General features: G+C 36.8%; 2 protein-coding genes across 3 annotated transcripts; one reads left to right on the top strand and one right to left on the bottom strand.

The window, feature by feature from the left end:
* Window positions 1-9,035: 9,035 nt before the first annotated feature.
* On the bottom strand, window positions 9,036-9,850 carry LOC145642724 (uncharacterized). Its single transcript, XM_081693900.1, has 2 exons — window positions 9,623-9,850; window positions 9,036-9,536 (listed from the first exon to the last, which is right to left on the bottom strand). Exons 1-2 carry the CDS (start codon window positions 9,848-9,850, stop codon window positions 9,036-9,038), a joined length of 729 nt encoding a protein of 242 aa, XP_081550026.1.
* Window positions 9,851-16,033: 6,183 nt separating this feature from the next.
* LOC145555826 (uncharacterized) lies at window positions 16,034-22,007 on the top strand. 2 transcript variants are annotated; one of them, XM_081617546.1, is made up of 5 exons: window positions 16,034-17,668; window positions 17,785-19,352; window positions 19,637-20,695; window positions 20,817-21,104; window positions 21,297-22,007. In XM_081617546.1, exons 3-5 carry the CDS (start codon window positions 19,714-19,716, stop codon window positions 21,983-21,985), a joined length of 1,959 nt encoding a protein of 652 aa, XP_081473672.1. In that variant the 5' UTR covers window positions 16,034-17,668; window positions 17,785-19,352; window positions 19,637-19,713; the 3' UTR covers window positions 21,986-22,007. The 2 variants fall into 2 exon arrangements, with proteins under 2 accessions (XP_081473672.1, XP_081473673.1); XM_081617547.1 differs by lacking the exon at window positions 16,034-17,668 and having other exon boundaries at window positions 17,678-17,940; window positions 18,170-19,352.
* Window positions 22,008-24,153: the final 2,146 nt, after the last annotated feature.

Genomic DNA, 24,153 nt, shown 5'->3' with positions numbered 1-24,153 from the left:
CCTGAGGATCCTCATCCTCCTGGTCTGTAAAGACTTTTGGGTCATCGCCCAGACGGTTAGGGGGTGGTACAGACTCTTGAACCATCTTCGAGGTACTCTCCCCACAGACGGTGCTAAATTTTTTGGTTGTTTTTGTCCCTCGGGAGAGTTACAGCACGAAGACTGATCCGGTGTGAGTTGTACCTGCAAAACAAACGGAGACACCGGTTGGCTAGTGCTCCGCCTCCGACGAACAAGTTAGTAACTTGAAGGGAGAGAAAAAGGTGCGGAAATTTAGGTGGGTATCTGCTCGGATTCCAAGCTCAGATGTCTCTATCACAGGGAAAGTGTGTAATAAATGGTAAAACGTGCCCTCCAAAAGAGCGAAATCTCCCTATTTATTGGGTCCTCGGGATTTGTGCCCCTGATTAGGTCATTGATCCCTAATCATTGGTGGGCTGCGCCGCATTGCGGCTTTCTCGGGATTTGGGCCTGAAGGCCGCCATTTTTCCCCTTAATTTCTAGAGTGACACATGTCAAGTAGGGATTGGTCCACTTTGGACCACCCTGAGGCTGACACGTGTCGTCCTCTGGTTGGACGACGTGGCGGGGTAAAATTACCCTAAACAGAAAGCTATCCAACTTGAAATCTTTATGCCTAGATTTACAAAACTCAAACTTGCCAGATAATTTGGATTTGTTGGTCAACCTTACACATCTCTCTCTACATCATGGCAAAGAACAATCTGATTTTGACAACATTGCAAAGCTGTCCAACTTGAAAGCTTTGGAACTCTTTCAATGTGATCTCGAATTATTACCTGAAAATTTGAATCTTGCCGCACTTAAGCTTTCTGGTTCTGACATCAGATCACTTCCTATAAGTCTTCACCGCTTGGAAATCTTGCACGACAAAGAAAGGTGTGGAAGAACAGATTGTGATGTAACTTCATTAAATTTGAAACAGTTAATCAATTTGCAGAAACTTTCAGTTACATGTTACTCCATGAAGTTGCTTCCTAGCATAGAAAGATAGCAAAATATGCAAGAATTGCAACTCAAAGATTGTTCCAGCCTTGAAGCATTGCCAAATTATCTGGGTAAGTTGGTCAAGTTGTGCACTCTGGATATTAGCGGTACAAGAATCAAGTCACTTCCCGATAGCATCACAAAGCTATCCAAGTTGGAGAAGTTAATCCTTCCAAAATGTCTCCATCAGGACAACTCTCATAAGTATCCTAATAAAGGGTTCATTAGTGTTACCATTGATGACATAGTTGAACTATATTGGAATGACATGAGCTATGATGATGATGATTATGAAGCCTCAATAGAAACCAGCAATGAAAGCAATGGGATTGAACTAGATTCCGCAGAGGGAAATATTGAAGCAATTTCAAAAGAATTTGAAGAGGGCAACATCAATGTGCAGTCATCACCACACGGACTACATGCCACTCCACTTATTGGAGGTACGTGCTTATACTGGTCCTTATACATCATTTTTATATTGCAACTTCTTTCTCTCTAAAAAGAAGTCCCCTGTTAAAGTTGTAAGTACTTTTGTGCCTCTACTCGTCTCGTTAAGCCTCAAGGAGGGTAGCATAGCTCTGTAGACTGTAGATTGTGTTGTTAAAATATTTCATTTCTCTGCACAAACAGAATTTTGTTCTAACAGAATAGGAAATTCAAATCTAGAAGGTGATAGTATCCCTGCTATACAAAATGACTCTACAACTATGGAAACCGAACAAGGAAACTGTGAGCATGAGCAGACCCTTCAAAATGACATCAAGGGTAAGAAAAGAAAAGAAATTTCTCTAGAGACACTACAATCATTTTGGTCCAAAAATATGACACTCGAAGAAGCTGCAGGAGAATCTAGAGGTATTTTAACTTATGAGACCATGCACTTAAATATCATGTCGTATGAATAGACTTTTGGTGTGAACATGAATATACTCTCTCTAAAATCTGTACTCATAGAGGATTAAGTTACTTGTTAAAAAAATCATGCCATTATAATCAATAAAAGGTGCGTAGTTCACTCACTTTTATCTTCGGCTAGTAGTTGAGAAAGGGCCGGCCTTTATATTTTTATGGGTTCCATTGAGAGGTCAAATGGAATAATAATGCTGTGAGCAATGTGAAACATCAAATAGAGAATTTTTCCTAGAACAATTTTCTTTGCTTTTAATTTCATGAATATTTTTAGCAAATTATGATTAGCATTGAGGATTAGCTAGTTAACTATTTAGCACTCATGGAGAGTGAGATAAACATCCCGATAAAAAACTGCTAGAGCTTCTTAATGAGGGAACCATAACAAATCCATTGTTTTAGTATATCATGTGCTTGATACCTACACGTTCCATTAGAATAACATTTTTGTAGATGCTATAAGTATTACGTATTGTTGTCATTATGACATTATGTACTTAATTTTTCTAATTTCTTTCCTATTTATGATAATATTTGTATATTTTGTAGTTAAATATAAATAGTTTATGTTTTGGTTCTTGGTCTTTCTTGAATGATATACTTGACCGCAAATTGCAGTATCAAGGTCTACAATGAAGCGAAGATTGAAAGATTTAAAGCAAGTGTGGCCATCAAGCAGAAAAGGGAAGCAACATCTTGATGCAAAGAAAAGGAAACAAAACAATAAAGCACCAATTGGTGGAAGTGATTGCTCACAACAGAGTTTGGTGAATCCTGGTAATTTAGCAGCTCACCCGGAAAATGTGGTGGAGTGTATAATGGGAGCAGACCAGCTTGCGCTGCCTAATCATGTATCATCTACCTCCAACGCTGTTAACAACTTGACCCCAAACACAAGAATGGAAATCATAAGAGAGAATTTAATGGAAACTCAAGGCAATATGGATAGTCATCAACATGCTGTAGAGCATTTAGATGGTGTCAATGAGCGTATATTTTAAGATACTTTGCAACAAAATGAGGATTCAAGCAAATTCATCGTGAAGGCTACTTATAAGGAAGATACAATTAAATTTGATTTCTCATTGAGTTCTAGTATTGACCAACTCAAGGAAGAAGTGGCCAACCAACTAGAACTTGAGGCTAACACATTCAAAATCAAGTATCAAGATGAAGATAAAGATTGGATACTAATGACCCGCATCTCTAACTTAAAGGATGCCTTAAATTTGTCAAGGTCTAATAATAATAGTAGTGCTGTTAGATTGTTCATTATTGATCTGAAAACTTGACGTCAGTTTTTGTTTAAAATATCTACTACCTCCGTTAACAGTTATTTGCAACAAAGGGGGGTAGCACGGACTCCTAGGCAAAACTTTTAGAGGATAATTATTAAAAACTAAGGGCACTTGATTAAGTACTATTCCTACCTTAAAAAAAATAAACAAAAACCTATAACCACATAAACCCAGAACCAGAACAATCAGCGACAACCACCAGACCACCGCCGACAACCAGCGCAGCCAGAGACACCAAAACCCAACCACGAACCTAACAAACCACCCACGAACCCATCAAACCACCACGAACACATAAAAACCCATAAAACCTCCACGAAGAAATTTTCGAAAACCACCAGACCACCGCCGACAACCACCAGACCACTGCCGAAAACCATAGTGTATGGGAAGAGATCGTCAATTTTCGAAGAAATTCCATCGCCACCTTCAAAGCGAATTCGGTTTTCTTCTTCTTCTTCTCCAGTTCGATAACCACCACAAACCAGACAAAACCACCACAACCCAAAAAACCACTACGAAATCTGATTAAATCGAAACCACCACGAATTGAATTTACTCCCAATTAAGCCACCAACATGAAACCAGATCTAAAACCAACCCCACGAAACTCACGCCACCCCTACAAACCAGATCTGAAACCCATCCCCATGAAACTCACGCCACCCCCACGAACTAGAACTGAAACCCCTAAAAACCACCCCCACGAACCAGACGAACGCAATTCCATGAATTTGAACCCACGACCACACGAACCCAAATCGCAAGAGAAGATAAGATGAATGATTTTGATGAAATTGATTTTGATGAGAAATTAAAGAAGGGTGAGGGAGATGAATGATTCTGATGGATATGAATGGTGAGGCAGATAATGATTTTGATGAAGATGAATGATTTTTGGTGAAAATGATTACAATAATCAGATTCATTAGGTAAAGAGTTAAATCAAGTTAGTGATTTAATTAGATGTTTAAGTAAGGGTAATATGGTCATTTAATTGGCAAAAAGTTACTAAAAGTGGAAAGAAAAAAAAATGTTGCACATAATAGATAGCAACCGAAAATGGCAAATGTTGCAAATAACCGTTAACGGAGGTAGTATTTCTTTTGTATAATTGTTGAGTCAATTTTGCAACACTTCATCACGTATCTTTCAAATCTCCAATATTCAAATTTTATGTATTTTACTTTTTTTTTTAACACCATTAACTATCCATCTCATTATTTTTTTTAATGGGACTCCAATAATTACTACGAGTAACATTTCACTTTTTGCCATTTTTTCGCGTATAAGATATCATGGGCATTAGCACAAGTATGCTCTAGTTAGAAGAATTTAGAACGTTGATTTAATTTAGCATACGTATCGGCGTATATACTAGATTAAGTCTTGTGCAATGCACAGTTACTAAGGCCATGTTTGGTAGTTGGCTTTTTAATGGCTTTTTGGTTAGCTTTTGGCTTTTAGCTTTTTTAGGTGGTCAAACAACCAAAAAATGTGTTTGGTAATTGGCTTTTTAGTCAGCGAAAAAGCTGGCTTTTAAGCCAAAATGAAAAAGCTGCTTTGAGTAGCTTTTTTGTTGGCTTTTGGCTTGTTGGCCCACAAATTATCTAATAAACAGCCAACAACCAACAATTAATTTACCAAACACTTTTATAAACAGCCAGCTTAAACAACCAATTTCAAAAGTCATTATAAACAGCCAAACATTCCAGCTGGTCAAACAAGCCAAGCCAACCGCCAACAACCATTTGCCAAACAAGGCCAAAATTTTATTGGTTTTAATTTGGCATATATATTGGCGTATATACTAGATTAAGTCTTATGCAATGTACGGTTGTTACTAAATTTTATAGAGTATATTATAAAAAAATCCTAAGTGAGACCAAAACAACAATTTTGCACTTTACAAACCCAGCTTATGAAGAGTAAAATAATTTAAATGATGCAAAGGGAAAACAGATGAAAAATACAGAAGAAGATAGCAGAGGAATTTTTAGATCATTTCTCATTACTGATATTCTGATGCATTGCATCTTAAATATACAATAAGACAAATACAGGCTTTATTACACAGCTCATCAAATAACGGCTTGAGAGAATCTTTCTAGAAAGAAATCAGCCAATCATAAGCTTACATTAGCTGTCACAAAATAGCAGAAATAACAAACTTGATTCCCTAGGAGAAAAGTCTAAGGTACCCCTGCTTAACACCCCCCTTCAAGCTGAGTGCTAGAAATGGAAGGGCTAGAACCAAGCTTGTGAAGGATGCTCTGATGTTGCTTAACAGAAAGACCTTTAGTTAGAATATCAGCAAGCTGTTCTTTGGATGAGACATGAACAGGAACAAGGTCACCAGACTTCACCATATCCCTCACATAGTGGCAGTCAATTTCAATGTGTTTAGTTCTTTCATGAAGAACTGGATTGGCAGCAATGGCAAGAGCTGCTTGATTATCACAATTCAGTAAAGTTGGACCAAGATTTGCAATGCCAAGATCCTTGAGAAGAGCTTTCAACCAGGTTACTTCACAAGATGTCAGAGCCATGGCTCTGTATTCTGCTTCAGCAGAGGATTTGGCAACAACTAACTGCTTCTTGGCCTTCCATGATATTGGTGATTTACCAAGGAGAATGCAGTAACCAGTTGTGGACCTTCTAGAGGTTGGACAGCTAGCCCAGTCACTATCACAGTATGTAGTCAATTGAGCTGCAGATGAATTTTCCAAAAGAATTCCCTGAGTTCTTATGCCAGCCAGGTATCTCGGGAGCCTTTTTGCAGCTTGTAAGTGAGTGGAAGTGGGAGAGTGCATGAATTGACTAAGGAGCTGAACTGTGAATGAAATATCAGGCCTAGTAATAGTCAAATATATCAGTTTTCCAAGTAATTGCTGATATATGACAGGATTAGGCAAAGGAGTGTCCTTATCAGCAGCAAGATGTAAATGAGAGTCTATAGGAAGTTTCAAGGGTTTAACCTGAAGCATTCCTTGCTCTTTCAAAATGTCAGTAACATATTTTCTTTGAGAAACAAAGATACCTTGCTCTGTATGATCAATTTCCAGGCCCAAAAAATATCTTAGAGATCTAAGATCCTTCATATGAAAGTGTGAAGAGAGAAGTTGCTTCAATTTCATGATTTCACTACTGTCATTGCCTGTGATGAGCATATCATCAACATAAATTAAACTAGCACAACAGTTATAGAGTGACCATGAGATTTAGTAAACAGGCTATAATCTGATTTAGATTGAGTGTAGCCAAAAGAAACAAGAGAAGTGGGCAGTTTTACAAACCACTGCCTAGGAGCTTGTTTAAGTCCATATAAGGACTTGTTTAGTTTGCAGACAAGATTTGTGGTCTTCAAAGGAGATTTTCCTTGAGGATCAATCATGATTCTACTTCCTTGAGTTGTATATCCTTGAGGAAGAGACATATACACATCTTCATCCAATTCACCATGCAGAAAAGCATTGGTGACATCCATTTGGAAAGTCAACCAACCATTCATTGCAGCAACTGCTAAAAGTGCTCTTACAGTTGTCATTTTGGCAACTGGGGCAAATGTTTCTCCATAATCTAACCCATACTGTTGTCTACAACCCAAAACAACAATTCTAGCCTTGTGTCTTTCAATTTCACCATCTGATTTATATTTTGTTTTGAAAATCCATTTGCAACCAATGACTCTTTTTCCAGCAGGAGCAGTAGTGACAGTCCAAGTTTCATTCTTTTCACATTGTTCTAACTCTTGATTCATTGCATCAACCCAGTGCTGTTCAGTACCAGCATACTTGTAGAAAACAGGATCCTGAGATTTTTCTAAAGATGTCATGAAACAGTTGAATTCAGGAGCAATTTCCTAAAATGCCAATTTTGAAATCTGTATGTCAGTTTTCTTTCTTGGCTGTATATAGTCTTTCATCCAGAAAGGAGGTTTAGAAGGTCTAGATGTTTTTCTAGGGAAAGTTACAGGAACTGTATCCTGATCATCAGTTACATGAATGTGATCATTAGTAATAGAGACAGGAGAAGAAGAAGAAGGAGAAGAAGAGAAAGAAGGTTGAGAAAAATTATCTTGTTCTGTATGAAATTTATTATTGACTGTAGAAATGGGATTAGAATCAGAAATTTCATCAAGGTAAGTGGAGTTGAAATTGGATTTTTGTGTGAGAGCTGAAGGAACAGGATTCATGTAAGAATCCAGAGAAGAGAGTTGAAAGGGAAAAATTGTTTCATGAAAAATTACATCCCTTGAAACAAAGATTTTCTTGGTTTGTATATCAAGTAACCTGTACCCTTTTTGAGTAGTCGGATACCCCAAAAAATCACAAGGTATTCCCCTAGGCTGAAATTTATCAGATGTGTTAGAAGGGTTTGCTGCAAAAGCCAAGCAGCCAAACACCCTTAGATGAGAGTATTCAGGAACAGATTTGAACAACACTTCATATGGTGACTTGTTTTTCAGAATTGGTGTTGGCAGTCTATTGATCAAGTGCACTGTTGTCATTACACACTCACCCCAATAATTCAAAGACAACCCTGCTTGAAATCTGAGTGCCCTTGCAATCTCCAAAATGTGTCTATGCTTTCTTTCTACCCTAGCATTTTGCTGAGGTCTGTCCACACAAGAAGTTTGGTGTATTATACCAAGATTAAGAAAGAATTCCTGGCAATACTGATCATGAAACTCAAGTGCATTATCTGATCTCAGATATTTAATCTTGAGACTGAAATGAGTCTGAGCATAATGAGAGAATTCCTTAAGCTTGGCAAGGGATTCAGATTTTTGCTGTAAAAGATAAATCCAAGTAGATCTAGAATAGTCATCCACTATTGTAAGGAAATACCTGTATTTTCCTCTAGTACAGACTCTATAAGGGCCCCAAATGTCCATTTGAATTAATTCAAATGGTAAAGAAGCATGGGAACTACTAAGATCATATGGCAATTTTGAGAATTTTGCCATTGGACAAGTAGTACATACTTGACTATTTGAACTAATGACATCCTTCACACACTGAATGTGTTGAAGTTTTCCAAGAGAGGCATGACCCAATCTATGGTGCCATATAGCAAATGAGACTTTTTCGACAGAAGGATGAGGTGTGAGACATGACAGAGAAGAGTTATTTGCAGAGAGATCATCAAGAGAGTTGTTCACCAAATAATATAGACCATTTTTAGCTTTCCCAATTCCTTTAACCTTTTTTGTCACTGTGTCTTTTATAACACAATGAGTTTTGCTGAAAGAAACTTCACACTTAGAATCTTTCATCAATTTATGAACAGACAACAGATTGTGTCTGAAGTTTGGGACTACAAGAACATTCTGGAGATAAAGAGAGTTGGGAAGCTCTATAGTGCCTATATGAGAAACTTGAGCAGTAGCACCAGTAGGGAGATTGATCTTTAGGTGATCATTGCACACTCTAGGGTTAGAAAGAAATTCCAAGCAAGATGTCATGTGATCAGAAGCTCCAGAGTCTATGATCCATTCTCTGTTGACAGATACAGTAGTCTTGTAGGAAACCATCCCAGAAAAACTGTTGTCTAGATCATCTTCAGTATCACTGCCTTTTGCAGCAGTTGGTAGCTGTTTCAAAAGCTGCTCAAATTGATGTTGAGTCAAGGTGATATTACCAGAATTTTGTCCTGCAGGCACAGCATTCTGAGCAACAACAGCCATTTTGGGTATTGGTTTGCTCCATTTCTGATCTTGAGATCTAACACCTGGTTTGGCAGAACCAGATTTATATTTATGATGCCAACTGGGATAGCCTATCACCTTCCAGCACCTATCATGTCCATGACCTTTCACACCACACACACTACACACAACAGGTCTGTTGTTGCTCCCTGCACCAGCACCATAGAACTAGAGTTTCCTGGATTACCAGAGTTTCCATAGTTTCTACTGTACATAGCAGAAATATCAAGCTCAGGTTTAGACATAAGCAATACCTCTCTTTGACTCTCCTCCTGTTGCAACATTGAACAAGCTGATTCTACAGTTGGTAATGGTGTAAGCATGAGCAGTTGGCTTCTCATAGGACCAAAATGTTCATCCAATCCATTCAAGAACTGGAAAAGTCTATTCTCTTCCTGATACTTTGCAATAGCATTCATCAAGTTTCTAATCTCAGCATTAGATTCATTAACAACAGGCAAAACATTCATAGCATCTATTTCTTCCCACAAACTAGTCATGCTAGTGTAATAAACATTGACAGAGCTATTATTCTGTTTCAGGTTGTACAAGTCTTTGTTCATCTTATATTTTCTAGAACCATTAGACATAGAAAATCGTTTTTCAAGCTGAACCCAGGTTTCTCTAGCTCTACTAACATACAACACTGATTTTTAATAGTATCGGACAAACAACTGTGAATCCAAGAAATTACCATGGAGTTGCATGTATCCCATTGCTCTGCCTTGGCTGGATCAGCAGCATACGTGGATCTGAACACCGTTCCATGAACAAAACCAACCTTCTTCTTAGCTGTCAAAGCTATTTCCATAGATCTCTTCCAGGATCTATAATCAGCAGACCCAGTAAGTTTGTCAACACTGATGGAATAAGACCCATCATTGGGGTGCAGATATAAAACACTGCTTGTATCAGCTGCCATGATTTGAATAAAGAGAAAAGATAATAGAAGAAACAAGGTAGAACAAGAGAAAGAAGAAGAATTGAGAAGATCAGAAAAGAAAGGGGATCAGAGGAGAAAAGATGATCAGGCAGCTATAAAAAATTTTAACAAATGAGAAAGAATTCCAATCTGCCGGATTTAATCCCAATTTTGCATCGACGCTCTGATACCATGAAGAGTAAAATAATTTAAATGATGCAAAGGGAAAACAGATGAAAAATACAGAAGAAGATAACAGAGGAATTTTTAGATCATTTCTCATTACTGATATTCTGATGCATTGCATCTTAAATATACAATAAGACAAATACAGGCTTTATTACACAGCTCATCAAATAACGGCTTGAAAGAATCTTTCTAGAAAGAAATCAGCCAATCATAAGCTTACAGTAGCTGTCACAAAATGGCAGAAATAACAAACTTGATTCCCTAGGAGAAAAGTCTAAGGTACCCCTGCTTAACAGCTTAGTGATCATACTATTCCAAGAAACAATCTTTTATAAGACTTTTCATCGAACACTAGGTGTGCAATCCCCAAAAGAACACATTCTTCATTCCAATAATAGCATTATTTTATTTTTCTACAATATAACAAACTTTAATTCCAGCATTTTCCTCAATCATGTGGTGAATGTGACTGTTTTCTTTAAAACCTGCATTTTAAATTTTGGAGGGAATAATAAAGAGGGAAAAACTAGACAACTTCTACTTCGTATAAGTTAACCCTTAAACAGAAAGAGAATTTATCAGGACCCAGATATTTATATACTATTTGGGCCCCCAAAATGAAAGAAATTTGTTGGGCTTAGCCTTATAAGAAGATTTCCCCATATTTACTCTCTCCTCGTTTCTCTGCAACTACTTCTGCTGCTGAATGGTGTTAACGAATCATGGTTAATGGAGAAGACAAGCTTTATTCTTTAAGGTATGCATATTTTCTCTCAATTTCCTTTTTTGGGTAGTGTTTAATTTTTCTATTGCTCAATTATTTGAGGATTTTGTGTATTTGTTTGGCATGTATATGGATTTATGAATGCAATTTACTGTTTAGTTTCCTAATTAATCAAATGTGAAATTGTGCAATATTATGTATTTTTGTTGAGTATCAACCATTTTATGTGACAATTTTTAAGGGACAAAATGAGAGGGTAGTGGTGCTCTGGAGGTGTCTATTATATACTCGGGTGTCAATTTATGTTATCTTGGGTCTATAATGAAAATTGTAAGTTTTGCTAGTTGATGGCGATGTTGGGGACTCGAAGTAGGAGTGATATATTTGTTCTTAAATTTTTATAAACTTGAATGAAAATGATGATATAGGTAACGTCTTTATCACAATTATCCCATTAATTTTGTTGAACTTGGTCATTATTAAAGTTAAAATTTACTCATTAATGGATCGAGTTTTGAAAGCTACATATTTCCCTAGAAACACTTTCTAGGATGTTGAAGTTAAACCAATGGCGAATTATAGTTGGTGCTGCATTGTTTCTGCTAGAATTTTTGCTAGAAAAGGAATTAGTTGGAGTGTGGGAGAGGGTTCACGGATTAAAATATGGGTCATGGGAGATGTTTTGGTGACAACTTGTTAGACTTACAAAGCAATGTGCGAGATTGGATTTTGGAAGCTCAGAAAGATACGAAGAATAGAATATTTTCATAAGTTCATAGTGGTTATAAGTCCAAGGAAGAAAGGATGGCTCTGAGTCTGAGTATAGGTCAGGGTTTGGCTTTATAATGGCTGACATTCTGATTATAGCTTCCAAATCTGATTAAGTCCTGTTTTTCTCATGTTAAACATAATGTCAGCGCCCATTGCTTAGCTAGCTTGAGTCATAATGTTTTAGTGGAGAGGCTTTAGATGGAAGAGGTCCCCTCAGAAGTTAACACTCTTGTATGCAACAGTACTATATTCATGAATGATGATTAGAATCTCCTTTCTCGTAAAAGAAAAAAAAAATCTAACAAAGTTGATTTAATTTTATTGAAGCTCAATTTCTTTTAATTCCCATCCATTTAACCTTTCTCATTAGCTTGATTGTTTCCATGTTTATTCATAGGCTCGCTATCAATTTTTCTAATTGCAAGTTGCAACATATCAAAACTTTACATTGTCTGTAAGAATGTTAATTTTTTTTTAGTAGCTGATTAGTCTAATTATATTGTCCTTAAACCAACGACTTGTCATTAGGTTCCTGTAAAAATTTCCAACGGTTTGCAAGCTGTGTTTATTTGTTTTGTGCATAATCAGTGACTGCTCATGTAAAACTTTCTCCATTATTTTATTTGTACTCATGAATCAGGATTTAGTTGCAAACTTGGCTGTAAGTATTATATGATACGTTCCAGTTTCTTCTCCACCTATTCTTCCTCCTCCAGAAAGTTGTGAGAATGATAAGTCTCTCACTCTGTCATTCTGTAGTGAGAAAAACACGGTGACAAGGGAACATAGGTGGGAGTGTCTTACAATCATCAAAAGGATCTATGGGGATGGCCCAGGCGTGAAGGGTGATTTTGTTTTGATCAATTTTTTCGCTTTGGAAGGATGGAGTATTGTTGAACTGTTTCATGTTCAGTGTGTTGTTGCGGCTCCTTGTGTCGTAAGTTAAACTGCTCCTACTCCATTTCAGAGGCAGTTCAGGCGAGAACTTCCACTTCTCGACCTGGTAGAGGGCTCCTAATTATTAACTTGGATGGAAGGATGTAGCCGCTTTTTACACAAGATTGGGATCATGGAGGTGCGGTGAACTGAATCTTAGCCCTTTGTCTTTTACAGACCCAATGACAGGTCTTCCTATGTGGCATCAAAGGTCGTTGTCTCCCTTACTGTTGTATGGATTCAGTAGAGAGGTTGTTGAGTGCCCCGATTATTGGCCTTCAAATTCTTAGGTTTCTGGGTTTTGGTTTCTCCCTTCCAAATGCCAGTTTTCATGATGCAGCTACAGCGATATGATTGATTCAGGGGGCGAACTCTATTCAGCACAATAGCACATACAGGGCTACAAAGCTTTCTTGATGTTAATTTATCAATACCTCATGTTTTCATTGGTTTGAGCTCAGCTTGTAATTTGGGTTTCATGAGGAATCCTAGAGCATTGCTATGCATCTTACAAGCTGCTGTAGAGATCACCAAGTGTAGATTCATCCGTTTGACAGCTGGATATGAACCACTAGATGTGGTTGTTTAAAATTTTTCTGCTGAAGTGGATCCGTTAATATTAAGTCAAAGTATAAGTTTAAGTTATGGGATATGTCTGTGTAATGACCATTTATTTTGCTTTTCGGGTTCTATTTCCTACAGTTGGCTCTTCCAAAAATGTGCAATTGCTATCCATCACGGAGGTAGTGGATCCACTGCAGCAGCATTGAGAGCTGGAATTCCTCAAGTTGTATGCCCGTTTATGCTTGATCAATTTTACTGGGCTGAAAGGATGTGCTGGCTTGGATTATCTCCTAAACCCTTGAAAAGAAATATATTGTTTCCCAAAAATTGTGATGATGTGAACATCGGGGAAGGTGCTTATGCTTTGAAGAATGCTATAAATCGTGCTATGAGTCCACAAATTTCTCAGGACTCATGAGAATTAAGTCTCAGAGGCTGTCAGAATTCTCACAGAAGAAATAGCTAATGGCAATACTGTAAGTGACTAATTTTGGCCCTTTTTATTTATTATAGCCTCGTAGAAGCATATAGTGGATGATGATTGATATTAGAAGTTGTTCCACTTTCCTTGTTACCTAGGTGGTGACATAGCATTATTCAATGTGAACTATTGACATCTCTGAACTATTAGTGCCTTTTATATTACGAATTAAAATGCATACACCGTACTGTTCACCCGATGCTTGTAAAAAGGGTTTCAGTCTTTCATACTAGGTTAGGAAGGAGTGTCTCTGTGTCTGCTGTACTCAACCTTCCATGTATAACTACAAAGAAAAACTTATTACCCTTATCCTTAAAATTGTTATCCAGCCTAAATGACTAAGGCAAGATATCCTAGAGTTGAGTTCCTTATGCTTCGAGTGTGTTACTACTGTGATGTCCAACTACCCTAACCAAATTACTGGTATGTATACATGTTTATTATAATTGGTAGAACTTGCATGATTTTTTTGGGTTACTTGATGTTGAAAGTTCGTGGTTTTTATTTGATGTAAGTTTTTGCTGCATTCATTTTCTGGATCTTAGGGTATTATACTATGGATTAAATCATCTAATCTTACTAAAGAGACAATTATACTATGGATTTGTCGTAAATTGTGCCGGAATATTACTATTGAATCATTGATTTACATCTATTATTTGTAGGATAGGGAGTATAACTATATATATCTGTTTCCCTGAGCTGTTTTTGTTTGAAATGTTTAAACTGAATTGATTGGAGCTGAACTGAACTGAATAAAGCTGAAATGAATATTTCAAGAGAGAAGAAAATTAGGAGCTAAACTGAACTGAATTGAGCTAAACTGAATAGAACTTAAATTAAGCTGAAGTGAACAGACCCTTAATCGAATCTAAATCCTAAATGTAAAGGATTAAGGTAACACCCAAAATAGAAACGTTAAAAGCATAATTTTATAATTTTTATTTATTTATTTATTTTTTCTGAGGAAGGTTCAAAGCACAATTAGTTAAGGTTAAATAAAATTTAAAGCAGCGGACAAGAAGTCAGTGGAGTACAAAGTATAATTAAGGTCTTTGGCCCTTTACTTAGCGGGGTTAGGTTCAATGCATAACTTGAGTGAATTAAGGTTGATTGTGGGGTCTAGAAAAGTTGTGATGCCATTATAACTTTCTTTGTTAAACACGGAGTCCTAATTTTTCTTGTAAAACTTTCTTCATTTCTTACCAATTTTTTGTTTCATTTCAATTTGAAATTATTAATAAAAAGAGGTTCAAGTTCAGTTGATAGTTGTGATAATTTCTTAATGGAATCTTAACTCAATAGTATTATTTGTTTTCTCTTTGTTCCTTTATTTCCTAAATTATATTTCTGTAATTTGAAATTAAATTGAAAAGAGGCGGTTGTTGGTGTTGGTGTTGAAGCTAAAGGAAATGGCATGGATTGAGGGAGTAGTAGATTCTAAAGGTCACTTGGAATTGAGGGAGGATCCAGAGGCATGGATTAAAAATAACCCTGCTTCTCGTGTAGCCTTGGTTACAAGCTTGAAGTTGAATTTATGGTTTGAGGATGATGTGGAAGTGATAGGAGAATCCATTGGTGAGCTCACACAGCTCATCCGCCTGGAATTCCATTCATGTAGATCCCTGAAACGTGTGCCTAACGCCATCACTAGGCTTCACAAATTGGAGCACTTGGAATTTCATTATTGTGAATGTTTGGAAGAATTGCCAGCAAATATAGGGCATTTGGTGAGCCTTACCTATCTCGCGTTTGTTCATTGCAATAACATCAAGTTCCTTCTTAATACCATTTTAAAACTATCCAATTTGACTTCATTATCTCTGGATTTCTGTGGATCCCTTGTTGAATTGCCGGCAAATATAGGCCAATTGGCGAGTCTTACCCATCTCAAGCTTACTAATTGCATTAACATGAAGTACCTTCTTATGAGTGTTGCAAATCTACCCAAATTGACTTCTTTATCTCTATCCTCTCTTTCTCTCTCTGAAATACCTTCTAATTTGGGAGACTTGATAAAAAGCCTTACCCGTCTGGACCTTTCTTATTGCAATAACATCAAGTTCCTTCCTAATATCATTGTAAGTCTATCCAATTTGACTTCTTTATATCTCTCTCACTGTGATTGCCTTGTTGAATTGCCTGCAAATATAAGCCAATTGGTGAGCCTTACCCAACTCAAGCTTGATTCTTGCGATAACATAAAGCCGCTTCTTATGAGCATTGCAAATCTATGCAACTTGACATCCTTAACTCTCAATAACTGTGATACCCTCATTGAGTTACCTTCAAATCTAGGACAAATGAAGAGCCTTTCTCATCTAGAGCTTTATAAATGCAACAAAATAAAGTCCCTACCTGATAGCATGAAAGATTTATGCAGCTTGGATACTTTATTCATCCACAAATGTAATTCCCTCACACAATTGCCTATCAATTTGAATGTGTTGCACCTTAAGCTTATAGATTGTTTCCCCCGCTTCCTACCTACTGGCCTAATCAACCTAAAATACTTGGAAGTCGTTGTCTGTAGCTGCTCTGATGAATCTTTTGCAAATTTGGAGGATCCATACAGCCTACAACACCTCTCCATTTCAGGTTGCACTAGGCATACCAATCCTATTATAATAAAAGTACCAGCCCGTTTGAATCAATTTGTCAACCTTCAGGTTCTCTCTCTTTGTGCAGTACATACCTTTGAATTGCCGACAAATTTTGATGGGTTGGCACATTTATATCTTGTTGATATTCGATTTTACAGTAGTATCAAGTGTCTTCCTTGGAGCATCACGAAGCTACGCAAACTCCTACATCTAATGTTGCCCAAATATTTCAGACTCGAAACGTTGCCATATGAATTGAATAATTCGATCATCATTTCTGTTAAATATAGGCATGTTCGCAAATCCGTGGGAGAGCTTAAAACAGAGATAGGAGAATTGCCTATTCCTTTTGGTGCAGGTAAGTATTACAGTTTTACTCCAAATTTGTTTGTTCTGGTTGACGTGGTAGTTATACTATGTAATACTCGTATTTTAATAATCAAGCTTATCTCTTCTTTCCCCCTCTTACAATGGTAGAAATAGGAAATGATGCAGCTCAAAATCCCTCTATTTTATCTCATCCCGGTTACCTCTGGTTGAAGGAGAATCCTTCGCTATGGATTATTGACAACAGAAATTTACTCAAGTTGGTTCGTTTTTTGGACTTGGAATATGTTGAGGAGTTTACAGATTCCATAATGCAATTCAGTGAGCTCACCCACCTCTATCTTGACATCACTGTTGATATTTGCCTCCCGGACAACTACTTTGTCACATTCACAAGGCTTACCCATCTCTCTCTTGACTTTGTAATGGTTGACATTGATGAGTCCAATCAGTCCATTACTCATAGCTTGAGCAAGCTATCCAATCTAGAAACTCTACATCTGCGTTTTCTTGATATTAAATTACCAGCAATTTTTAATATGCCTGTGAGCCTCAAACATCTCTCTTTATCGTATTGCAATAATATGAGGCCACTTTATGATAGCTTGGAAAAGTTAACCAACTTGAAGACTCTTGATCTCGATTGTTGTAGATATTGCGAGTCATTGCCACCATATATGTATCTTGACAAACATAGGCTTATTGATTGCTACTTCGAGTCTTTTCCTATTGGCCTACATCATCTGGAAATCTTAATTTTCGAAATTTATAAAGACCTGGGATGTATCTTTGAAAAATGTTGGAATCAGTTGGTCAACCTAGAGACACTCTCCATTACATGCTCTAAAATGGAGTTCCTTCCTGAGGAAATAGCTAGACTCCGCAACTTGCAAAAGTTGCTACTCAAAGACTGTATCAACCTCAAAAACAGCCATCAAATCTACATGAATTGGTCAAATTGCAGACTCTGGATATCAGCATTACCAAAATCAAGTCCCTCCCTCATAGTTTCGTGAAGCCATGCAATCTCCAACGCTTAATCCTCCCCAAGTGTTTTAACTTTGAAAGATTGCCGAGGAATCTAATACAAGTGTCCATCATTGATGACACGGAGGAAGCATACTACAAGACCATGCACTATGATGCTTCCCTTTACCAAGCCTCAGCAGATACCTCCGATGAAAGCGAAGATGAAGAAACAGAACTGGGTGTTATCCCTGGAGGTAATTAAGTGTTGCCAGTACTTCATATGTCATAATTCTGTTATCTTTCATCATTGATGACACGGATGATGCATACTTTTCACATATGAACAACTCTCGTAACAAAATGTCAACAGAAAGCTGCAATGAAGACAATAATGTTGTGTCAGCAGTGGAAATTCATGAAACTGTCCCTGATGAGCAGACATTTGCAAATCCTTTCAACAGTACAAGTACGGGCTATATTGAGCACATCACAACAGAACAAGGTAGTGTTTCACAGATTTGTAAAGGTACGTGTGCTTCCAAGCCTAATGATAGTGGTTAACCCTGCATGTAACAAGTTTGAAATCATCAGAAAGTGATAAAGCCAGCTTATGTTGAAAACTTTACTTTCTCTTTTTTTTTTTTTTTTTTTTTTTTTGTGCAAACAGATTCTCATTTTAGTTTCAATAGTGATCCGATTGATGAGAACATACAACATACTGCTTTATGTTCACAAAATCAGTTCAATTCTTTCAGAAATGGCGGATTTATGACAAACCTGCCCGGAGCTTATTTTTTTGGTGTGAAAAACCAACATGTTATAAATGATGGACAATTTGGCAACATGACTTTGGAAAATGAACATGGGATTGCTTCTATTTGTCAGCATATATCTTCATGGGATGGAAAAAGTATTGTTGGAGGCTGGAACAACCAAATTGCTTTAGATATGGGACATAACAACAACTCTCAGAGTTATCATGCTAATGTTATTAGACTAGAGAAAGAAATTACTCTGGAGGTAATCCTTGAACCATTGCCTAGATTTGTTGATGCTGCAGAGAAACATGATGGTTAGTTTTCATTCTCTACAATGCTATTAAACACTGTATTTTAAATTGTGAGGCACACATTCTTGTTTCCTGGCATACAATTCTGGATGCTTCATGCTTAGTTACTTACTTCGTTTTCCAACCTTGTTTGTTTGATGGTTCAAGTTCTATTATCTGGTTAGTACACTCTTGCTAGCCTACACTAGAAATTTTTTACTATTCTATTTGTGTTCCTTATAGCCTCAAAAAAGTTTTTACAGGATATAATTCACTCAAGGAAATGCCATGCAATATTAATGATGTGAATCAGAGGCTGATATATCACTGTAGCATGCAGTCCCCTCCTAAAGGTCTAATGAAGACTGAGCACTTAAAAATCGCACTCTGCGAATGCTCAAAAGAATTGCTTGCGAATTTGAAAGAGTCAATGAACCTAATGCACCTTGCCATTAAGGATTGCTCTCAGCATCATGTCAAAAAGTTTCCCACAAATTTATAAGAGTTAGCCAATCTTAAGACACTTTCTATTCCGTGTATCCACATCGAGTCCCTTCCTAGCTTTGCAGGACTTTCCAGCCTTTTGAAATTATACATTGGAGGTGTCAGCACTTCTTCCCCAAGGCTTGAAAAGTTGCCTGCAGATTTGGATAAGTTGGACAAATTATTGGCTATTGACATTCATGATACCAAAATCAAGTGTCTTCCTTGGAGCATCAAGAATCTTCAGAAGTTGCGATTTCTAAACTTTCCGCTGGATTTCAGACTCGAAACATTGCCATGTCAATTGATTGAGTCTGTAGTAATTACTGTAGACTGCATGTACATTCGAAAAACCTGGAAAGAACTCAAAACTTAGATGGGGCTATTATCATTTCATGGTGTTGGAGGTAAGTGATTCAAACATTACTTATATCTATGACAGTTTTATGTTGTCAATTATTATTCTCTTCTTAAAATCCCTTTGTGCTAATATACAGTACATAAGTCACTAATATAGTAATATGCCAAAGTATACAAACAGGAAAGGTTAAAGTCTGATTATATATTTATCTATTTATTTAATTTTAGCAAATTCTCCTAGATTGCAAGTTTTGTATGTTTTGCTCTAGATCCTCTATTTTAATTAATGTTCTGCTGCTTCTTAGTCATCCTCCTAATTTAAAAATGGCAGTTGATGAAGCTCAGAATTTTTCAACTATATCTTCTTCTGGTTAACTCCAATTGAAGGAGGATCCTGGGCTATGGATTATGAAAAACTGTTATTTATGTGTGTCGGTGCGAAGCTTGGAGTTAGAATTTCCGGTTTATTTTTCGCAGATAGAAGATTTCATAGGGGAGCTGCCTAAGCTCACTTACCTCTATATCTCTGGTAATATTAACCTCGACTTGAAGTACTTCTCTGGCATAAACAAGATGCTTAGACATCTTTCTCTTCGGCATTGTAACATCGAGTATTCTGATTGCCTCGGAAAGCTATCCAACTTGGAGTCTTTATGCCTAGATTTAGGGGACTCTAACTTGCCAGATAATTTGGAGTTGTTGGTCAACCTTAAACACCTTTCTCTACGTCATGGCAGTAAACATTCAAATATTGATAGCATGGCTAGGTTGTCCAACTTGAAAGCTTTGGATCTCTTTCAATGTGATCTTGAATCATTACCTGCAAATTTGAAACTTGCTGAACTTAAGCTTTCTGGTTCCAACATCAAATCACTTCCTACAAGTCTTCATCGCTTGGAAATCTTGCACGACAAAGGAAGATGCGAAAGAACAAAATGTGATGTAGCATTAAATTTGAAACAGTTAATCAATATTGAGAAACTTTCGGTTACATGTTACTCCATGAAGTTGCTTCCCAGCATAAAAAGACTGCAAAACCTGCAAGAATTGCAACTCAAAGATTGTTCCAGACTTGAAGCATTGCCGAATTATCTGGGCAAATTGGTCAAGTTGTGCACTCTGGATATTAGCGGTACAAGAATCAAGTCACTTCCCGACAGTATCACAAAGCTATCTAATTTGGAGAACTTAATCCTTCCAAAATGTTTCCAACAAGACTACTCTAAGTATTCTAATAAAGGGGTCACTAATGTTACTACTGATGACATAGTTAAACTGTATTTCAATGACATGAGCGATGATGATGATGATGATTACGAAACCTCAATGGAAATCAACTGTGATGAGCAGACATTGCCACATAATCTACATGACATTAAAGTTCGTGGAGGTATGTGCTATGGCATGATTCTTAATTTCTTATACTACGTACGTTATTTCTAATACATCTTTTTTTTTTTTTTTTTTGGGTGTTGTACTAGTCATAAAATTTGATTTCTATGTGCAAACAGATCCCGGTTATAACAGAGGAGAGACTTCAAATCCGAGTGGTGAGAGTAGCCATGCTACGCAATATACTATTACTACGGAAACTGAACAAGGGATTGCACCAGCATGTGACACAAAAAAAATTGATTGCGGAGAGATCAATCATCTTGCTTTAGAAAGTGCGCTGAATGATATCCCTCAAAGTAATAATGCGAGGGTTAAGGTGAAGAGAAAAGATATTACTCTAGAGATGCTACAACCATTCTGGTCCAATCATACAAAGTTAGTAGACGCGGCAGAAGAACTTGGAGGTATGTCATATGTCAAGTTGAGGCGTTAGTGATTTGAAAACTTTTATTGTTGTTTTGTTTTCAATATAAATATTAATCCCTCCATCTTGCGGTTTATGCAATGACTTACTTCACCTGATGTTAAATATAAATGATGCATGTTTTAATTTTGGCTTTCCTTTATGATTAATCATACTTGACTTCAATTTGCAGTGAAGAGGTCTACATTGAAACGAAGAATAAAAGAGTTGAATGTCATGTGGCCAAGAAAAGGAAAAAAACAACAGCTTGATGCAAAGAAGAGGAAACACAACAATAAAGCACCATTTGAAAGTGATTGCTCACAGCAGGATTTGGTGAATCTTGGTAATTCAGCTGCTCACTCTGAAACTGTGGGGGAGTGTATAATGGGATCAGACCTGCATATGTTGCCAAATCATGTATCTTCCAACTCCAATGCTGTTATCAACTTGACTCCGGATACAACAATGGAAACCATCAGAGGGAACTTAATGGAAACCATAGATGGTCATCAAGTCGCCGAAGTTCATTTGGATGGTGCAAAGGAGCATACACTATCAGATACTCTGCCACAGAATGAGAAATCAAGCAACTTCATTGTGAAGGCTACTTATAAGGATGATACAATTAGATTTGAATTCTCTTTGAGTAAAAGTATTGGCCAACTAAAGGAAGAAGTAGGCAAGCGACTAGATTTTGAGGTTGGCACATTTAAATTGAAGTATGAAGATGAAGAAAAAGAATGGATACTAATGACCTGCATCTCTGACTTAGAGCATGCTTTGAATCTTTCAAGGTCATCTAATAATACTAATATTGGTAGTGTTGTTAGATTGTTGGTCGTTCTAAAAGCACGATGTCAATTGTATCCAAGATATTAGAACATTTTAAAATAATGTAATATATTCCTATATTTTTTAAGTGAAAGGTTTTGACTTTTTGCACTATTGACCGTATGATTAATGTTATTTAATTAAATATAAAAAAAAATATAGTCGTGTTGTAAGAATGACCTCAATAAACACAAAGTTTCATATGTAGCTGGCTGCACCGTATAGCCAACCACAATATAATTTATTTATTTATTTTTAAATTCCTCTTCTCTCTCTTCCTATCTCCTCTTTCTCTCTTTTCTTTTAATTTCTTCTTCTTCACTTAGTCACCTAAATCACCCCTTTCACTAAGCTATCTCCTCTTTCTCTCTCCTTTCTCAAAAAAGGGAGACATACTTGCAAAACAAACCACCTGTAGTTACAAACGAAGAACGCATGTCCTCCATCAACCGATGGTCGTACTCCGTCATCATAAAAAATTTATAGGTTTTTAAGGCCAAATTCGGCCATAAAAACTCTAGATCTAGAATTTTCATGGTAGAATTTAGCTTTTTTAGCCATATTTAATGTGAAATTTGAAGCCATTGTTAATTTTAAAGGTATTTGTTTGATTTATTTTTTTAACGATTTGGTTGTGGGTTCGGTTGGGTCTATGTTTGTTTGTGAGTTTGGTGTATGGTAGTGGTGGTGGCATGACGTATTGGGGGTGGGGCTAGTGGCATTTTGGGGGTGGTGGTGGGTCAAGGGTTATTAGGTCGGGGGTTACTAGATGGGTAGGTCGGGATTACTTAAAGGGTTACTAGATAGGTTATTTAAGGGTTACTAGGTCGGGGGTTACAAGTTCGGTAGGTCGGGGGTTACTTAAAGTGTTACTAGATAGGTTACTTAAGGGTTACTAGGTTGGGGGTTACTTAAGGGGTTACTAGATGGGTAGGTCGAGGGTTACTTAAGGGGTTACTAGATAGGTATCTTAAGTGGGGTTACTTAAGTAGGGTTACTTGAAGGGGTTACTTGGGGGGTTATTTATGTGAGGTTACTTGAGGGGTTACTAAGTCGGAGGGGTTACTAGAGAGGTTACTAAGTTGTAGGGGTTACTTAAGGGGTTACTAGAAGAGGTTACTAGATGGGTTACTTGGTCCAGCCAGGGGTTACTTGGTCCAGCCAGGGGTTACTTGATTGGAGGGGTTACTTGGTTGGAAGGGTTACTAGATCAGTGGGGTTACTAGGTTGGTGGGGTTACTTTGTCATTTGCTGATTTGGCACCCTGCCGCATGGTGAATTCAGCCGCACCATGCGGCAGGGTGCCAAATCAGCAAATGACACATTAATCCCACCAACCTAGTAACCCCACTAATCTAGTAACCCTTCCAACTAAGTAACGCACTGCTCAATAAATTGTTTATTACAAAGTAATATTCAGTTATTAATAATTTTACATAAAAATGATACTCCCTCCGTTTCATAATGTTAGTTCCATATGGAATCAATCACATAAAATAAAAAAACAAATATATTTGGAATCAAACATTAGCTAGGTAAAAATTTCCTTACTTAGAGTCATGTGATCAATCCACAATCAATTAATTCCAAATAAAAGTATCAAGTTATAAATGAAATATATTTAATATGGGTAAATCTTTTTAAAACGTCCAAAATAGTATTTGAGACTAACATTATGAAACGGAGGGAGTAAAAGATATCTAGGTCAAAGAATTACATGCTTGAGAGAAATGTTTTCACTTAAAAAATTTAAATACGAAGGAAATACACTTAAAAAATTAGTTCCATATGTAATCAATCACATAAAATAAAAAAACAAATATATTTGGAATCAATTTAAATAATTCCCCTAAGCGCTCCTGTAATACCCGAGATTTTAAAACCCGATTTATCATACTCTAATTTTATTTTATTAGCTTAGTTAAGGTTTTGTCTCTATTATAACAGGAACGAATATTTAGTTTTAAATTTTATTTTAAGGTTATATTATTTCAGAACCTAATTTTTGATGGAAAGTAATTTATTATTATTTTAAAGTGTATTTCCGGTCCATAAAATGTTTAAATATTGCATCAAAATTTGTACTTATTTTACTCGAGAGAGTTAAATTACCAAAATGCCCTTGCTCACACAAAAATGGCAAATGCCCTTATACACAGAAAAGACGAAACCCACCTCTTCGTAGCATTTCCTTCACGGCTAAGTAGTAACTTTGG

This window comes from Chenopodium album, chromosome 8 (genome assembly GCF_948465745.1).
Source record: "Chenopodium album chromosome 8, dcCheAlbu1.1, whole genome shotgun sequence".
Classification (NCBI taxonomy): domain Eukaryota; kingdom Viridiplantae; phylum Streptophyta; class Magnoliopsida; order Caryophyllales; family Amaranthaceae; genus Chenopodium; species Chenopodium album.
This window is presented reverse-complemented; position numbering and strand designations above follow the sequence as displayed.